This window comes from Ctenopharyngodon idella, chromosome 20 (genome assembly GCF_019924925.1).
Source record: "Ctenopharyngodon idella isolate HZGC_01 chromosome 20, HZGC01, whole genome shotgun sequence".
NCBI lineage: Eukaryota > Metazoa > Chordata > Actinopteri > Cypriniformes > Xenocyprididae > Ctenopharyngodon > Ctenopharyngodon idella.
This window is the reverse complement of record NC_067239.1, coordinates 120,429-138,579: the sequence shown is the minus strand read 5'-3', so window position 1 is coordinate 138,579 and position 18,151 is coordinate 120,429. Positions and strand designations below refer to the sequence as shown.

The window sequence follows — 18,151 nt, the reverse complement described above, 5'->3', positions numbered from 1 at the left end:
GCAGTGTTGGATTTTATTTCTCTTTTTATTAGTTAAAGATGCGAATGGCACGTTTACACTGGTGGTCATGGAATTAATTAATAGATTAATTAACAGGTCTGTTTTTACCCAGTTTTTATATCTGTCGGAGACTGTGAACTGCGTCAGCAGCTGGTGCCCATCTCGGTCAGGATTGACATCAGACTGGTACCAGGGAACTTGGGGTCGAGAACAAGGTCATGGAGAAGGGCTTGACCTTTCTCCCGAGCCTGAGCTGAACACATGGCACTGCGCCAGAGATTCAGCAGAGAACCGCCTGTTCAAAACACGATTCATCATCACTGATGTTTTCATTTGTATTAAAGACATATTGCAAAAATATTTGAAAAATTAACTTAGCCTTGTAATCACTTTCATTCTGAACTTTCATTGTATGAACAAAAAACAATGAGGTGAGATGACAGGGTTTTTGGGCGAACTATCTCTTTAAAGCAGAAGGAGGACATATCAAATACTAGACATTCTCAGATTCAAGTTATGTAACCAGTTTTCGGTCACACTTTAGAGTCCAATTCTCACTATGAACTAGCTGTTTATTATCATACATATTACTAAGATATTGGCTGTTTATTAGTACTCATAAAGCACATATTAATGCCTTATTCTGCATGATCATATTCTACATTCTTTAATCCTAAACTTAACAACTACTTTACTAACTTAACCTTACTTAATAAGCAGTAATTAGGAGTTTATTGAGGCAAAAGTCATAGTTAGTAGTGAGAATTAGACCCTAAACTAAAGTGTGACCCAATTTTCATTTTACTCAAATTGTTTAATGGATAAAAAATGAATGTATTATAGAATAGAAGCATTTTCCCTGGTGGTCTCTGACGTTTGGACCCCTGCTGTATAACCTCTCTCCCACCCTCTAATATTCTTACCAAGCAGTTTATTCACACTGCTCATCCAGCTGAAAACATAGAGTGTGTGGTTCTCCTCAGCGCTGAGGTCGGCGATGTTGGGCGGGCTGTCGGACTCCTGCAGAACCCGGCTCGGCAAGGGAGCCATGAACTTCTCTGACCTCTCGATGCTGGCGTGGAAACGAGCAGCTGCTACATATGGTGCCGAGCTGAGCCAGCTCTGTCCAAAGCGAACCTCGGGAGAGGAGTACAGCTTCTGCCTGCAGCCATGATAAAAGAGGCCTTAAAACCGGTTTAGTTCAAACAGAAGGCACCTGCCAAATTGAAGCTGGAAGTGCATCAACACGTATTTGGTTTAGGGAAATGACATGATGTCATGTGAATGTGTTACGAAGCATATATGGACCTTTCACTGCAGGCGACGGTGGCGGTTTCTAGAGATTCCTCCTCTGCTGCCCACATCAGTCCCAGAATCTGATCCTTCTTGTTAAAATCAGTGTCCTCAGATTCACTGATCTGCTGCAGAGACTACAGAGGAACACAGACAAGAGCAACGGTTAGTCCTTGATGATATGTGCCTGATCTGGAGTTACCCACACAAGTTTGAACAACCTTCTGTACGAAGACGTTAACACGGTCAGTATCACAAATTTGTAAGTCACTTTGGAAAAAGAAACATCTGCTAACTGAACAAATGTGAATATTTATTTGCATCCAAAGAGAGAGAGTGACAGAAGCTGAATAATGACACCTGGAAAAATGTTTGCCATTTGGCCATGGCATCAGGGTGTTTGGTGGAGCAGTCTGTGTAGCTGGAGCAGTAATCCTGAGCCATCTCCGCTGGAACCTGAATGTGCACCTGAACCTCACCCTTCCCAACCACACCTGTCTGAACTGCTGCCAGGAACGGAAGCACGGACAGATAGTAGTTTATACCTGCAGAGAGTGTAAGAGACAAAATGAGAAAATACAGGATGGATTTTAGAAAAGGTAGCTTTGACTTTATGTCTATCTAGTGGTGCAAATGTAGAGCTGCACTTACATCCATACCAGCTGAGAGGACAGATGCGAACCGGTTCCGAACTTTCCAATCCACAAGTGCTGGTAGTGGCAGGGCTTGGGTCAATCAACCGGCCTACAATGTAAATTGAAACTTAAGTCCTTTTTTTATATTAACATACTGAACTGAGCTGAATTTCCTCACTCATACATTTCCTCAGCAATTCAATTTCTCACCAAACTCATCCAACAGTCTTTATGGACCTTGCTTTTCAACTGGGGCACCATCAGAAAAGGGTTTAACAGATGAGCCCAAGCCTCCGTTACTAATTCTAAAACATCACTTTAAAACCAACAATGAAGGAACGCTGAGTTGCATCATTGAAGCTTATTGTATTTTATACAACAGTTCATTCTGGTTCTCGAATCTGATTGGCTGAGAGCCCTTTCCAGCCATGCGATATTCTACCAGTATCACCACCAGAACCGTTTCACCGTTTGTATCACTCCGCTTGCAGCATTTCTCACAGCGAGTGTCATGGCGGATGAACAAACCACCATAATTTTACAAATATACTGTTATGTCACAGAATGTGGTTTTAGGCGAAAATATAGTTATTTAGACCTCAAATATGCAACTTAAACATAGCACCTATTTGACAATTTATTTAGACGTTTTGGGAGATGGGAGCTCCGGGTCGTCAGCGGCCGTTCAGCACTCATGTACCCACCGAGAACAGCTTCATCTCAGACAGTCCTTCGGGAATTTGCTGCTGGCTCTTATGTAGATAGTTTAAACATGAGGTATATCATTCAGTATATCAAACGGGATCTTATATTCATAATCACAAAATCAGTTTGAATGTCCTCTGAGGAAAGCGATATCTTTGTCTTTGTCCTTTTAACAGTTAAGGGGATTTCCCATGGCAGCGCTAGTCAATGCATTTGTAAGTTGCATCTTGTTTGAAGCAAAAACGTCTTTGTTTACAAACTTGTTTCAGCCCCTTTCAATATAAAAGTCTTTGCTACTGACTCACTCATAAAGACAGTCTTTGCTGCCACCTAATGGTGTAATAATGTAACTTTCGCTGAAGTAGAAATCAATACCAAATACGGCATATTATTTATATAAAATATCATTTATTGAACAATAATATTTAAATAAACAATATTAGCCGTTATAAAGTATTAGAAGTTTGTATAATAGAAAATAAACAGTTCAGTCAAAAGTACAAAAGCAGCGCTAGTTATAGTACAGGACTTCAGTTAAATAAAAATATAAAGTTATGAAACTTTGTTTTAAGCCAAATCGATGTGCTCTGGAAAAATTAATTGATATACTGAAAATGAATGATACACCTCATGTTTAAACACTATCTACATAAGAGTCAGCGGCAAATTCCTGAAGAACTGGCCGAGATGAAGCTGTTCTCGGTGGGTACATGAGCACTGAACGGCCGCTGACGGCCCAGAGCTCACATCTCCCAAAACGTCTAAATAAATTGTCAAATAGGCGCTGTTTATATAAACGTCACATTTTTGAGGTGTAAATAACTACATTCTTGCCTAAAAACTCTTAAAACTGCATTCCATAACACAATAACATTAGTATTCGTAAAAAATTATAGTGATTTGCTCGTCAGCCATGACACTTGCCGCAGCATATGCTGCAATCGGAGTGATATAAATGGTGTAAGTGTACCTCATAACTGGAACATTTGTCTAATTTGATTCAGATACTAAACAAAAGACACTGTTTAGGTTCAAACAACTCTCACTAGTCATACAGGGCTTGTTTCCTATTGTTCTTTCGCAGTGGTAAATACATCATACCTGATTTGAGCTTCCAGCCCAGCTGCAGAGGAAGACTCCACAGAGGATTCTCCTTTTCTCCAGGGCCCATGGAGCTCATGTAGGGATCCGTAGAATTGATCAGCAGCTTGTACAAAGCCATCCTCTGCAAGTAGTCCCATGGATTTACCTGGATCACCCCGCCTACTGTGGGCAGCTGGGAGAGCTCGCTTGGGGCTTTTTCCCACTGAATAGGAAGTCCATTCTCAGTCACTACTGCTGCCTGGCCGAGCACAGCCAACACGACTACAGCTCCCACCGTTCCGATGAAATCCATATCTAGTTGGGAATCTAGCTGGACTGCTGAAGTCCTGTGGTCAGCACAGGGGCTTTAAGCTAAGAGCAAATACAGGACTTTGGTCCCAAATGGAGACAGGACCAAATGAGTGTGTGGGTGGGGACTGATGCATACAAGAGATATTTTCTAGAAATATTTTCTACTTGTTTTATTTTACATTTTGATGAACAGAAACATTTTCATAATACTGTACACTTAGAGGTACACTTGTCACTCGAAGGGCACTAATTTGTACATTCACGCATTTGGCAGACATTTTTATCCAAAGTGACTTACATCGAATTAAACATTTTATCAATTCATGCATTCCCTAGGAAGCAGACCCATGGCCATAATATGTACCCTTTAGGGGTCAATTCAATACAATACAAAGTATGTGCTATACTAATATATAGAGTAACTGTCATATCTTGTTTATAAGAAAAGAAAATCGATTTCTTACATAATGTATTACTTGAAAGAGCAGTGAGCAACTTGTGTAACGTTTAACTTGACACGATATGGTCAGTGTCATCTAGTGTATTTGGATAGTCGGAGTCACCAGTGCACCAGAGTACACGTGTGACATAACGGTTTCACATCTGTTTCCCCAGGTGTCACTGAGGACAACCAAACATTTATAGGTGCATGCTGTATCGAGAGAGAGAGAGGTTCTAAAAATGGTTGCAACCTTTGGCTTCATCTGTCCATCTTTAAACTGTACACTTGGTGACTGAAAAGATACATTGAACATTTTATGTCTGTTAAAAATGGACAATATATCACCTTAGATCACTTAAAGCATCAGTATTTAATGCATTAAAAAGCTTTTTTGAGAGGTTCTGCACACTGACAAGACCTCACTACTCTAGCAGTCAGTTTCTTCCAGTAGACAAGCGAGCCTGGAGAGAAATTCTTAAAAAAATCTTAAAGGGCTGCTTTCATGTAGAATGTGTTTCCTGTAGATTGTAAAACTGATCCTTTTTTCCTTCTTATTGCATAAAAAAAAAAAGTTATGATTGTGAATTTCAGATCCACATGATAGAATCAGCTGAATGATTAGGTCAGCGACTTGATTGAATCTATTTTGCTGTGAAGTTCTTGGGGAAACAGTATCTTTCTTTGATTAGTAGCCATTGTTCATGATTTAATCCCGTGATTTAAGAGTGAATGAAATGTCATAAGTGTGGACATTTTGTCTCATTGTGATGGTCATGAAACTGACATAAAACTTGTACTCTGGAGCTTGTGCTCTGACTGCTTTAACACTGGCTTTCAGGATCTGCCGCTGGAACAGCACCTCCCTACCTCAAAAACTTTCACCCTCTCTGGTGGACTGAGCACATCCTCCAAGAAGCAGCTGAAGACACACCTCTTTCACAAGCACTTAACCACCAACACGTTCACACCAATGCACTTACACGCCTCTCCTGTAAGTCGCTTTGTCAGGTCCTGCTAAAGGTATAAATGTAAATCCAAATGTCATGCCTTCTGGGTGATCAGTTATGTCAACAGGATTAGGTCTGGGGTTGGACTACTGTATTTACATAGCTCCGAAATGTTATATTTTGATATTTTATTTGGACATTTCAGAATTGTTTGAACTATTGCAACATTTATGCAAGGAAAAAAAAAACTGCATAATATAATCATGCACTTACTGAGCATAAACAATTTCTAATGTACACAAGCACAATAATAACCATGTTGTGATGAACTTTGTGTTGTTTAATTCTGCATCGCTACTGGAAATATCATATATATTGTCAGATTATGCCTTAAAGGGGTCATGAATTGAGAAATCAAAATTTCCTTGATCTTTTGACACATAAGGGCCCAGTTTCACAGACGGGGTTTAGATTCATTAGGACATTTATATTGCTTTATAAACGTGCCTTAAAAAACATTACTGGTGTGCATCTTGAATCTGTACAGTTTTTAAACTTAAAACTTCTTGTCAAGGCATCGTTTAGCATTTAGCAATACAAGCTCCTCTTCTCTTATCGAAATCCTAGTTATTAAAAACCCATTGCTTTGCTTCAGAAGGCCTTTATTAACCCCCTGGAGCCGTATTGATTACTTTTATGATGGATGGAGGCACTTTTTTGAGCTTCAAAATCTCATGCTCCATTCACTACCATTATAAATATATCTCCGATTGTGTTCATCTGAAAGAAGAAAGTCATATACATCTATGATGGCTTGAGGGTGAGTAAATCATGGGATACTTTTCATTTTTGGGTGAACTATCCCTTTAAGCCTGGTTATTAAAGTTATTTTCTTATTTAAGAATATACTGACATACTTGATTAAGGGGATGTTTACACAACACCATTTTCAACTATTAAAAAAAAAAAAAACCTTTTTATGCATTTTGGCCATTCATTTACATGACAACTGTTTTGGGGACCTAAAAAACTTTTGAAAACGTGCTTCAAAGTGCACGTTTTTGAAAAAGATTAAATTAGCATCTCCGCGTAAACTACAAAAACGATGCGTTACGTTTTCAGTCTATAGGCACGTAATGTTTCTTTACAAAGTGACATCGCCAACTACTGGCCTGGCATGAATACAGCGTTTTTGACAACATTGCCATCTGTACGTAAAAAATGCAAAGGAAAAACGTTTCTGTTTTTAGTACATCGTTGTTGTGTAAACATAAGTATATATGCATTTTAAATACACAAAATACAATTTCTGAAAGTACAACGATACAAATTCCTTTTGATTATTTTCTGTCCAGCAAAACACAAATTTCAAAATAATCCAAAGCAATTAAATATGTATTTTAAATACATTTAATTGATTGCCCATCTCTGCAACACAGCATGGCTTTGGGTGGCTACAGAACAAGACATCATAAAAATATTAAGGACAAATCTTTTTTTTTTTTTTACTTTATTAAGAACATTCCTTGAATAAAGGATAACGAACAGTCATTATTGCAAAATATTTATTAAATAAGTATTGATTTCAACTTGTTTTATAACTTTACAAGTAAATTATTTTAAAGCTTCCTATAGCGACAAGATAAAACCGTGTTTCTGACAGTGTCAGAATGATGGCGGAAAAGAATCATGTTTTGCAAATGTATGAGTGTTTATGTGCAAAACAATTACAATAAAATTAAATGTATAAAATAATTTAGGCATGTCAAGACCTCTTGAAGCTGAAGGGTAAACTTTCCCATACTTACCCCTAATTCTCTTTGTTTTATTAAATTAAAATTGAACAAACAAATGATCATTTATAAATGTTCATACATATTCTCTGTACTGGCATGTCGATTACAGTGAGACTAGAATGTGAAACCTAAAAACAATGTTCATTTACAGTGTCTTAATACATTATATGCCATTCAAAATGAGCGTATGGAAGCTTGTTTCCAGCACAAAATAATAAATAAAAAAGGTGATTGCAAATTATCTCACAATTCTGATTATTCTGACAAAAAAAGGCAGAATTTTGAGATATAAACTCGCAATTTCGAGTTATGTAGTCCAAATTGCAAATATAAACTTGCAATTCTGAGAAAAATAGTATGAATTGTGAGATATAAACATTCTGTGGTGGAAACAAGCTTCAAGCAGAACACATCTTTGGGAAAACGGCTAAGAAACTGTGCAGATTCAGCCCTGTTTGTTCGTGGAGCTCTGCTTCTCAGTGTCAGTGTCAGTCAGAAAGCCCCAGTGTCTGAGCAGCTCCCCCCGCTGTCCTGGAGGAGTCCTGAAATACTCCCTCTGCTGATCCGAGTACTTCTCCTCTGTGGGCACCATGTCTCTGTAGCTCCAGTCCTGCCAGCGGAAGTTAAACCTCTCCAGCAGTTCGATCCGGTCCTCCTGTGAGCACACGCAGTCTGGAGGATCCTTCTGCTGAAGATCCGCTCCCGCTCGCACATCCTTAAAGACCAGCAGGGCTCGGATAGCAAACCAGCCACCCAGCTTGGGGTGTATACAGACTCCAAACATCTTCTGTGTAGAATAAGCACAAAGACTTTTAGGAAGCAAACTGACAACAGACAATATCTTTATGTTAGACATTAGCACAGACGTTGAGAAAACAATTGGAGGACTGCAGACCAGCAGAAAACATCTCTACACATGACTGCATCCATAAAGAGTCAGGGAGGTTTTGGGGTTTTTTTTAAGTAAAAAATATATATTTTAAATATTTAACATGTACACTGAGTTCAGTGTTTGCATTTCTCAGATTATTCAAAGATAAATATTTGAATCGACTGTAGATCTGTAGTCTGTAGATCTTTTCTGGCTGACCTTATCAGCCCACGGTGAACTGTGGACGTCTGATTTCTGGTAGTAGTACGCTGCTCCTGAGACGTGGGCGGCAGTCTGTGCGAGAAACTTGGGTCTTCTGCTGGGCAGCATCTCATAATCATAACTGACATCCACAGACTGACTGGGAAAACACTGAGTGAAAACAGAGAGATTAAAACATTCGGTCGGATAAAGGAATAATCAGAACTTCTCAATCTTTGACCCCTCCCTAACATGTAAAATAAGCTGTATATTTTCATGTATAATTATTATTATAAATGTGGAAAATATTTAGTTTCTTTTACATCACTGCATTTTTCTACTCATTGAAGTACTGTTAAATGTAATTTAGATGTATATTAATTATTTTTTTATCAAATTAATTTAATCAATTCATTTATGTAGTTACTTAGTTTAATCTTATTTTATATATTTTACATTTTACACTGCTTTCTTATTTTTATTTAAGTCAAGTTTTATGTATTTAGTTTATCAAATTGATTTATATCAAATGTTTATTTTCATGTATTTATTTTAATCAAATGCATCAATTTAATCAAATCAATTTTATTTTTTTAGAATTTATTTTAATCTGATGTCTTAATTTATTGATTTACTTAAGTTTATTTATTTATTTTAATTATTTTTTATTTTAATCAAATTTATTAAGCTAGTTTAATCATATATTTTATATTATATATATATATATACACACACACACACACATTTTTACACTGCTTTTTTCTAATCTTTTTCACGCATTCTGTAAACTCCTGCTCTAGATAAAAACAGAAAAAAATCAAAGCACAAAAAGAGTCCCGTTACGATGTGAACTGGAATATAAATGTGAGGCAGTGTTACTGCACTGAATCACACCAGCGAGACGCAGGAGGAGACGGTGTGTGCGGCGCACTGATCTATGGGGTCCCTGAGGCCCTCACAGCACTGGCTCCGTAAGAAGGGCAGGAACGAGCGCTCAAACATGGACGGAGTGCTCAGGACCACCACAGCCAGAGTGTCTGCTGGGTAAGGGAGGTGATGGGCAGGAGATAACACTGCATTGTACCAGCCAACCTACCATAAAACAGAAATATTATCAGTAACAAACATACAAACTGGGAGTTTTACTAGTTACATTCAGAGCTGGATTCATAAGAGCATACTGTGTTGTCTAAACATGTTTTTTTTTTTGACTGCTTATGAACAGAACTACAGCTTCACATGGACAGACTTAACATATAATATATGCACCACTACAATATAGAGGGGTGAAATACTGTCATTATCGAGCCTGATTGTTTTTATGATGTTCATGGAGTCAGACATATTACCTTAAAAGGATAAATTTCAAAACCTTGCGCTTTTAAAGACTCACGGAAAGTCCCTATAAGACCCTCCACACATTCACTGGAGATCGCCATTTCTCTTCTTCTCATAATTATCACGGTGTTTTATGGCGTGCTTTTCCGCCGCCTAGTGGACAGGAGTTTGGAGCGTCAATCTGTTTTACAGAAGAGGTTTCGGGCCACAAGGGGGTGCTAGGGGTCCAGGGAAAAGTTTAAAGATATTTATAATAAAATTCGCTATTTATAAATAAATAACCAATATTAGATTAAAAAAAAAAAAGATTAATAAATGAATTAAATAAATTTAAATAAATAATAAAAAATATATATTAAAACAAACAAACAAATAAATAAAACACAGTACAGAAGTGTGTATAAAAAAACTACATTTTTCCAAATAATATTTTACACATATTTAGTTATATTTGTTTGTCACAGTATAAACTGGGGTTTTTTACAAAAAAAAAAAAATTATAGCTGCCTTTTAAATTTTAGGATGGGGGAATCAAGTCAAGTCACCTTTATTTATATAGTGCTTATAGCAGGAAAATTATGTAACAAAGTTTGTTTTGGCTGTACAACAGCTCTAAGAAAATAGTGTCATTGTCCAGCTTAATTAAGTTGATTCATTCCATTGTAAAAATCATTAATAATTTAGTTAATTTATCTATACAGCAGCTCTGGAGAAAACAGTGATGTCATCGTCCAGCTCAGTTCAGTTCAGAGACGCTGTAAGAGCGAGGGGACGTTATTCTGATTCAAGATTATGAGGAACATGAATTTAACACAATAATGATGTGCATGGAAATAATTTAGAATAAACACTGCAATATTCCATTAAAACAACAAAACAAGAATGGTCAAAGTTTTATTTCATCGGGACTTTATGTATTGACAGATTCCTATCAAGTGACACGTATTTACACAGAGTTTAAAATGCATTTACGTTTGAGTCCTTTGAGTCAATGTTCATTCAACCGATTCAATCAAATCCACTGATTCATTCAGGAACCAATAGAAGGGTCTGTCTGCAGACATGCAGTTTCAGACTCACACATGCGCTCTTTGCTTTGAAACACAAGAAATAAAGGAAGTTAATGTTTACAAACAAACTAAAGGCACAGACAGCAGAAAAGACTTTCCTATTAATACTGCCTTAAAATTTATCTGAAAATGGCAAAGTGCTTTACAAGGTGGACTGTTGTTCCTTCACTGTAGAATATATAGACCACTTTATAATAAATGATTAAATCGATTAAAACCTGCTATGTGTCCTTCTGTACTATTACTTGGTGATTTCATCATATACACCCAGTGAGCTTATGTCAGCGTTTGAACATTTCAATCTTGTACAGCATATTAATTTTATTAAATAAATCTATGCATTCCCAAGGCCTAAGCAATGTCTGCTCACTCTTTCACTGAAATACATTGTGAAACTTCTCTCCCTAGCTGAAAACCACAATAACCTTGACTGTCACATTGTTCATATTTCTGTTTGTCATCTGGACTTTTATTTTGATGTGTATTTCTGTTCCATGTTACAGAGCACTGAGCACCAGAACAGCCAGGCTCAAGAACAGGCTATATATATGATCAATTTGGAGTGTTATCAGTAATCAGAGATGCAAGTTATGTAATTTCAGAAATGTACATATACAAATCACGCAGTTAGCTGACAATCTAATAATTTAAACAATCTGTTAATTTAAGGCAGAAACAATGAGCTCATGTAAGTAATAAATACATGTTAACAATGATTAGCATATATAGAAAGATTTGCATTGTTGCATGTTGATCCAGAGTTTGCGTCATCTGAAGTCCTCGCAGGAGTTGGCGTCGTCTCTTCACAGGTGCTGGTCATCTGAAGGTCTTCATAAGAGGCTGGATCCAAACTGAAGCTGATGTACTCTCTAGTCACCTTGGGATTCATAAGATTAAGCAAATATAGTCATGTGCATTTGATCTGATATAACTGGAGTACAAGGATATGAGATGCATTATGTGAACGCTTGGCTAAAGAGATGCGTCTTTAATCCAGATTTAAACTGGGTGAGTGAGTCTGAGCCCCGAACATTATCAGGAAGGCTATTCCAGAGTTTAGGAGCCAAATGTGAAAACGCTCTCCCTCCTTTAGCTATCCTAGGTACAACCAGAAGTCCAGAGTTTTGTGATCTTAAAGAGCGTGAAGGATTGTAGGGCGATAGAAGATCGGTTAAGTACACAGGAGCTAAACCATTTAGAGCCTTATAGGTCATTAGCAGTACTTTATAATCGATACGGAACTTAATAGGTAACCAGTGAAGAGATGATAAAATTGGTGTTATTTGATCATATTTTCTTGACCTGGTAAGAACTCTAGCAGCTGCATTTTGTACTAATTGTAGCTTGTTTATTGAGGAAGCAGGACAACCAGCTAGTAATGCATTACAGTAATCTAGTCTAGACGTCATGAAAGCATGAACTAACTTTTCTGCATCAGAAACAGATAACATGTTCCGTATCTTAGCAATGTTTCTGAGGTGGAAGAAGGCTGTTTTTGTAACATATGAAATATGATTTTCGAAGGACAAGTTGCTGTCTAATATAATACCCAGGTCTTTAACTGTGGAGGATGGAGTAACAGTACATCCTTCTAAATGCAGATTGTAGTCTGAGAGATTCTGTGTACAGGTTTTTGGTCTAATAATACATACCTCAGTCTTATCTGAATTTAATAGAAGAAAATTACTGGTCATCCAATGTTTTACTTCTTTAACACACTCTGTCAATTTGGATAATTTGGAGATTTCACCTGGTCGTGATGAAATATATAACTGAGTATCATCGGCATAGCAGTGGAAACTAATTCCATGTTTTCGTATAATATTGCAGAGTGGCAGCATATATATTGAAAATAGCAGAGGGCCTAACACAGATCCTTGTGGCACTCCTGAATTTACTGACGTTATCTTAGATTTTTCCCCGTTTAAATATACAATTTGGTAACAGTCTGACAGGTACGATCTAAACCACCTTTATTGCCACTATAGATCATAAAATACTCCTAGATCGACTACAAAATTACACTGGTATTCAGTGACAGGCATGAAAGGGATAGTTTACCCATAAATGAAAATTCTGTCATCATTTACTCACCCTCAAGTTGTTCCAAACCTGTATGAATTTCTTTGTTCTGTTGAACACAAAGGAAGATATTTTGAAGAAAGTTTGTAACCAGGCTCCTTTGGGGCACCATTGACTTCCATAGTAGGAAAAATAAATACTATGGAAGTCAATGGTGCCCCAGAACTGTTCAGTTTCCCACATTCTTTAAAATATCTTATTTTGTGCTCAACAGAGCAAAGAAACTCATACAGGTTTTGAACAACTTGAGGGTGAGTAAATGATTACAGAATTGTCATTTTTGGGTGAACTATCCCTTTCATGCCTGTAACTAAATACCAGTGTAATTTTGTAGTCGATCTAGGAGTATTTTATGATCTATAGTGGCAATAATTGAGGCTGAATCATACAACAATGTCAAAGCTTGCACATTTACAATTGTATTTCTGATGCTTTCAATTTTCTCACTGAAGAAATTACTACTAAACTGTAATGGAATATTTTGTTCAGGTGAAATATTCCATTACAGTAGTAGAAATGTTTTTCTCTATATTTCTACTACTGCATTTTTTGCATTATTTACTTTTTTGTTTTCTTACATTATTGTTATATTTAATTGCTACTATGTAATTCCTATGTATATCTGCACTATGTCTGTACTTTGTACTTTCTTCTGCACTGGAAGCTCCTGTCACCAAGCTCATTCTGATTCTGATATTTGTGACTTCACATTTGCTTGTTATTGCCTTTTCTTGTCTTATATATTAAAGCAACCTTGAGTGTGTTAAAAGGAACTATAAAATAAACATTATTATTATTATCAATCCTTTGGTCAGAGGAGGAAAACGAAGTGAATAGAGGAGTTTGTCATTGAATCACTTTGTGGATCAGGAAGAGATGTTAGTCGTTGTGATTCGTTGTGTTTTTTGATAATTTGAAAGTTTTATGGCCATCAGAATATTTTGTTTTATGAATATTTGAACATGCAATATATCAAAAGAAAGAACAGACACTCTGTTTCTAAACAAGAAACCCGTTTTATTCTAGCTTCATGACCACTACACTACAGAGACCTCTCAGAGGCCCTCGGGTGCTTTTTCGAAGACAGGATGATCCCATGATCTGCCCCGCAAGCAGAGTGGCAGTCAATGAAAAATTCCACAAACAGGACAGAGCTCCTTCGGCATGACATTCTGTCTAGAGCTCCTTAGTATGGTTGCCTTCACCTAGCTCAAAAGTAAGGACTTTGTAGCGTGGACATCCTCTTACTGGAGAGCCAGTTCAGCATGTATATTACAAAAGCCTCCACCTGTTTCCGCCCAGTTTCGAACTGGGGACCTTTCGCGTGTAAAGCGAACGTGATAACCACTACACTACGGAAACCCGTGGATGAACGCATTCCGATCATTTTTAGCGCACGCTTGTTGACAACGACTGAAACGACAGACTGCGCAGTGCTCTTAAAATGGCAAAAAGCTGCTACTTTTAGTAGCAAACCAACTGTTTCCCATTGCAGGAAACCTCACTGGTCGTTTGCTTTATTTGTGTGCCTTTTCTTTAAAGAGTTTACACCGCAAATTGCGCAGCAAGTGTACTGATCTGCTCAAAAGAAATTCCCTTAGGAAATGTTGGCAAAAGCAACTCCCTGTCCCGTGTGAGGCGAACGTGAGGCGAACCTGTCATTTTCGGACGGAGACAGAAATCATCTGGCACATGCCTCTTAAAAGGCGTAAAAGGTCCTTGTTAAAAGCCGTAAAAGGAAGAGGAGCTAAATCCTACTGGTGTCGCAAACAGTTTATATTTTCGGTCAAGAGCTCCTTAGTACGATTGCCTTCACCTAGCTCAAAAGTGAAGACTTTGTAGCGTGGACATCCACTTACTGGAGAGCCAGTTCAGCATGTATATTATGAAAGCCTCCATCTGTTTCCACCCAGTTTTAAACTGGGGACCTTTCACGTGTAAAGCGAACATGATGACCACTACACTACAGAAACCTCACAGCGACCCTCGGGTGCTTTTTCGAAGACAGGGTCATCCCATGTTCTGCCCTGCAAGCAGAGAGAGAGTGAGAGACAGTCTGTGTAAATTCCACAAACAACAGGACAGAGCTCATTCGGCATGACAGTCTGCATAGAGCTCCTTAGTACGATTGCCTTCACCTAGCTCAAAAGTGAGGTCCTTGTAGCGTGGACATCCTCTTACCGGAGAGCCATTTCGGCATGTGTCTTAAAAACAACTCCGCTTGTTTCCGCCCAGTTTCGAACTGGGGACCTTTCGCGTGTGAGGTGAACGTGATGACCTCGACACTACAGAGACCTCTCAGAGGCCCTTGGGTGCTTTTTCGAAGACAGGATCATCCCATGATCTGCCCCGCAAGCAGAGTGCCAGTCAATGAAAAATTCCACAAACAGGACAGAGCTCCTTCAGCATGACAGTCTGCCTAGAGCTCCTTAGTATGGTTGCCTTCACCTAGCTCAAAAGTAAGGACTTTGTAGCGTGGACATCCTCTTACTGGAGAGCCAGTTCAGCATGTATATTAGGAAAGCCTCTACCTGTTTCCGCCCAGTTTCGAACTGGGGACCTTTCGCGTGTAAAGCGAACGTGATAACCACTACACTACGGAAACCCGTGGATGAACGCATTCCGATCATTTTTAGCGCACGCTTGTTGACAACGACTGAGACGACAGACTGCGCAGTGCTCTTAAAATGGCAAAAAGCTGCTACTTTTAGTAGCAAACCAACTGTTTCCCATTGCAGGAAACCTCACTGGTCGTTTGCTTTATTTGTGTGCCTTTTCTTTGAAGAGTTTACACCGCAAATTGCGCAGCAATTGTGTACTGAAGTGTACTGATCTGCTCGAAAGAAATTCCCTAGCGTGGACATCCTTTTACTGGAGAGCCATTTAAAATCCTAAAACACATAAAACTCATGCATGAAAGGGTTAATAATGTGCCATTTGTTCTTCATATTAGTTCACAGTGTTGTTGCAGATGAAATATAATGCAGATAACATTAATTAAATATATTCTTAATTAGGTTGGATGTTGATTATTAATAACTCAAATCCTTTTCATGATGTCTCTACTAAATAGTAGGTTTTGCGCACATCCACCATGTTTGTAGTTCTTTTTATTCTTGTTTGTAGTTCTGAACCGAATCCTGCTCCAAAGCGCAATGGAGTGTGTGGCCATAGCCGTTTTGACTTTTATTCATTTTCAGGATATGAATTCTTGATATCAACAATTCAATTCTTGATATAAAGAATTCAATTTTTACTAGTTAAAATGCTAATTTTTGATATCAAGAATTACATTTCCACTAGTAAAAACTAGAATTCTTGATATCTGTAACCGTATTATCACTAGTGAAATGTCACCTTAGGCTGCCATTCAAATTCAATTGCTGATATTAAGAATTGATTTCTTACTAGTTGAAATTCCAATTTCACATATCAGAAATACAATTCTTACTAGCAAAAATCATAATCTTTAATATCAATAATTACATTGTTACTAGTAAAAATGCACATTTTTGATATTAAGAATTCAATTGGCACTAGTTGAAATGTCAGTTCTTGATATCAACAACTGAACTGCTACTAGTAAAAATGTTCGTATTTGATATCTGAAAATGTATTTCTGATATCAATATAATTTCAGATATCTAAAATGGCTTTCTTACTAGTAACGATCGCACATGATATCAGAAACTAACATTGTCACTAGTGAAAATCAAATTATTGATATCAAAAATTAACATTGTTACTTGTAGCATTTCAGTTGTTGATATTAAAAATAGATATTTGCACTAGTAAAAAAGTAATTCATGATATCAAAAATTGTGTTTTGTACTAGTGCGAATTCCTGATATGTGAAATTGGAATTTCAACTAGTAAGAAATCAATTCTTGATATCAAGAATTAGCATTTTAACTAGTGAAAATGTAATTGTTGATGTCAAGAATTTATATCCTGAGAATGAATAAAAGTCAAAACGGCTTGCCATAGAGTGTGCACGCGGACCCACGCTTCGAAAATCTACCGGAAATGGTATACTATCCGGGGACTTTCGGTATACTCTTTTCAACATATTATGTCTCCAAGGAGCACCAGTTAGTGTTTCAAGACTAGGGTGGATAGTATGTGACGCACGGACGCAAGTGTGTGTGTGTATGTATGTTGACAGGCCCAGGTGGGAGAGCGTCACGTTACGTGTTTAATATTCATTAGCTAAGCCTTTTCCATAGTAGGATTCGTGAATTCGCTTCCTGCAAGTCCAGAGTGTTTCTCCACCCCCTGAGCGTGAGTTGTGCTGAAGATAATAATAGAAATAGGGCAGGGTCCAGCAGACAAACGCGCTTCAGCCGAGAGCGATTTCACAACTTAAGTATGACATAAACGCAATGACAGGAACCTAACCCTAACGACAGGACCGAGGAAATCTGGTGCTTGATGTCTCGCTGGAGTTCAGCGATCAACAGAACTGCTTTACTTCGGAAACTACGATTCATGCGCTCCGATAAATGAGCGCAAGTTCTTCGCAAACGCTTCTGTTTCAGGACATCGATGAATTTCCAGGAGTGGGATATCGTTTCTTCGAGTCGTGACGTGCGCGTCCACGAACAGTCCTTGATCTCTGCAGTTATTCTCTTCTCACTATTTCTCCCCGTCCAGACCTGTGCACTGCTAAGCGGATTTTTAGATTTTCATCTAAAATGAAACGATAATCGTCTTTATTGTAGGTTGTTGGTGCTGATGACGTCAGGCTACTTGTATTTGTTTGTTTGATGCCACTATAGCCACCAGGAATGACAGCTATGAAGTGTGCTGGTTGAGCAGCTGTATTGTTGGGGTTGGACACATTCAACAAACTGATGAAAAATGAATTCAGATCTGGAGGCCATTTCTCTTTCTGTACCTTCTCTCTGCCAACCCCTAGACATGATGGGAGGTAATGCAGAATCCAGTTCTGGTGCCGGGACCCTCTGGCAGGACCCCTCCATCTGTAAGAGTGCCAACCCTGGGGTCATCAGTTTGCCCTCAGACACCTTGTTGACCACTAGTAAATGTAAGAACCGAGTCGTAACGGTGGCCTACGTGAGGAACTCTGAGACGAGCCAACATCTCAGCCCGGAGAACATGGCATTGCAGTGTCTGAAGGATGCTTGCGACGTTGTGGGGTGTAAACTAGATGTTGTTCCCTTTGGGAAGCTGGACTTTGGTGAAACTTCAGTTCTTGATCACTTTTACAATGCAGGTAAGTCTACTGTGAGAGTCCTGCAATGCCATGTGCTAAATCAACACAAAGTTTGTTGACCGCTCAAATGCGTGGTAGTTGCGGCCTTTATCGTGTATTTGGTTTCTTTCCTTCTCTTTGGTTTCTATCTTGTTTTCCAG

The 18,151-nt window shown here is 38.2% G+C and overlaps 3 protein-coding genes and 3 non-coding genes across 8 annotated transcripts in view; 1 reads left to right on the top strand and 5 right to left on the bottom strand.

The window, feature by feature from the left end:
• Window positions 1–6: 6 nt before the first annotated feature.
• LOC127502707 (protein leg1a-like) lies at window positions 7–4,080 on the bottom strand. Its single transcript, XM_051875928.1, has 6 exons — window positions 3,735–4,080; window positions 1,945–2,037; window positions 1,654–1,838; window positions 1,309–1,430; window positions 924–1,162; window positions 7–295 (listed from the first exon to the last, which is right to left on the bottom strand). Exons 1-6 carry the CDS (start codon window positions 4,027–4,029, stop codon window positions 144–146), a joined length of 1,086 nt encoding a protein of 361 aa, XP_051731888.1. The 5' UTR covers window positions 4,030–4,080; the 3' UTR covers window positions 7–143.
• A 2,885-nt stretch (window positions 4,081–6,965) lies between these two features.
• mmachc (metabolism of cobalamin associated C) lies at window positions 6,966–9,791 on the bottom strand. Its single transcript, XM_051876270.1, has 4 exons — window positions 9,635–9,791; window positions 9,180–9,377; window positions 8,304–8,456; window positions 6,966–8,000 (listed from the first exon to the last, which is right to left on the bottom strand). The coding sequence occupies exons 1-4, from the start codon at window positions 9,737–9,739 to the stop codon at window positions 7,659–7,661; spliced, it is 798 nt and encodes a 265-aa protein (XP_051732230.1). The 5' UTR covers window positions 9,740–9,791; the 3' UTR covers window positions 6,966–7,658.
• A 4,273-nt stretch (window positions 9,792–14,064) lies between these two features.
• On the bottom strand, window positions 14,065–14,137 carry trnav-uac (transfer RNA valine (anticodon UAC)). The gene has a single exon. It is a non-coding gene; the product is annotated as a tRNA-Val (tRNA).
• Window positions 14,138–14,675: 538 nt separating this feature from the next.
• trnav-uac (transfer RNA valine (anticodon UAC)) lies at window positions 14,676–14,748 on the bottom strand. The gene has a single exon. It is a non-coding gene; the product is annotated as a tRNA-Val (tRNA).
• Window positions 14,749–15,307: 559 nt separating this feature from the next.
• trnav-uac (transfer RNA valine (anticodon UAC)) lies at window positions 15,308–15,380 on the bottom strand. The gene has a single exon. It is a non-coding gene; the product is annotated as a tRNA-Val (tRNA).
• Window positions 15,381–16,912: 1,532 nt separating this feature from the next.
• map3k5 (mitogen-activated protein kinase kinase kinase 5) overlaps window positions 16,913–18,151 on the top strand; it is a 35,729-nt gene continuing 34,490 nt past the window's right edge. The window contains exon 1 of one of the 3 annotated variants that reach the window (XM_051876246.1): window positions 16,913–18,011. In XM_051876246.1, coding sequence (XP_051732206.1) covers window positions 17,636–18,011 — 376 coding nt within the window. In that variant the 5' untranslated portion in view covers window positions 16,913–17,635. The remainder of the gene's footprint in view (window positions 18,012–18,151) is intronic. The other 2 variants (XM_051876244.1, XM_051876247.1) reach the window with 2 other exon arrangements.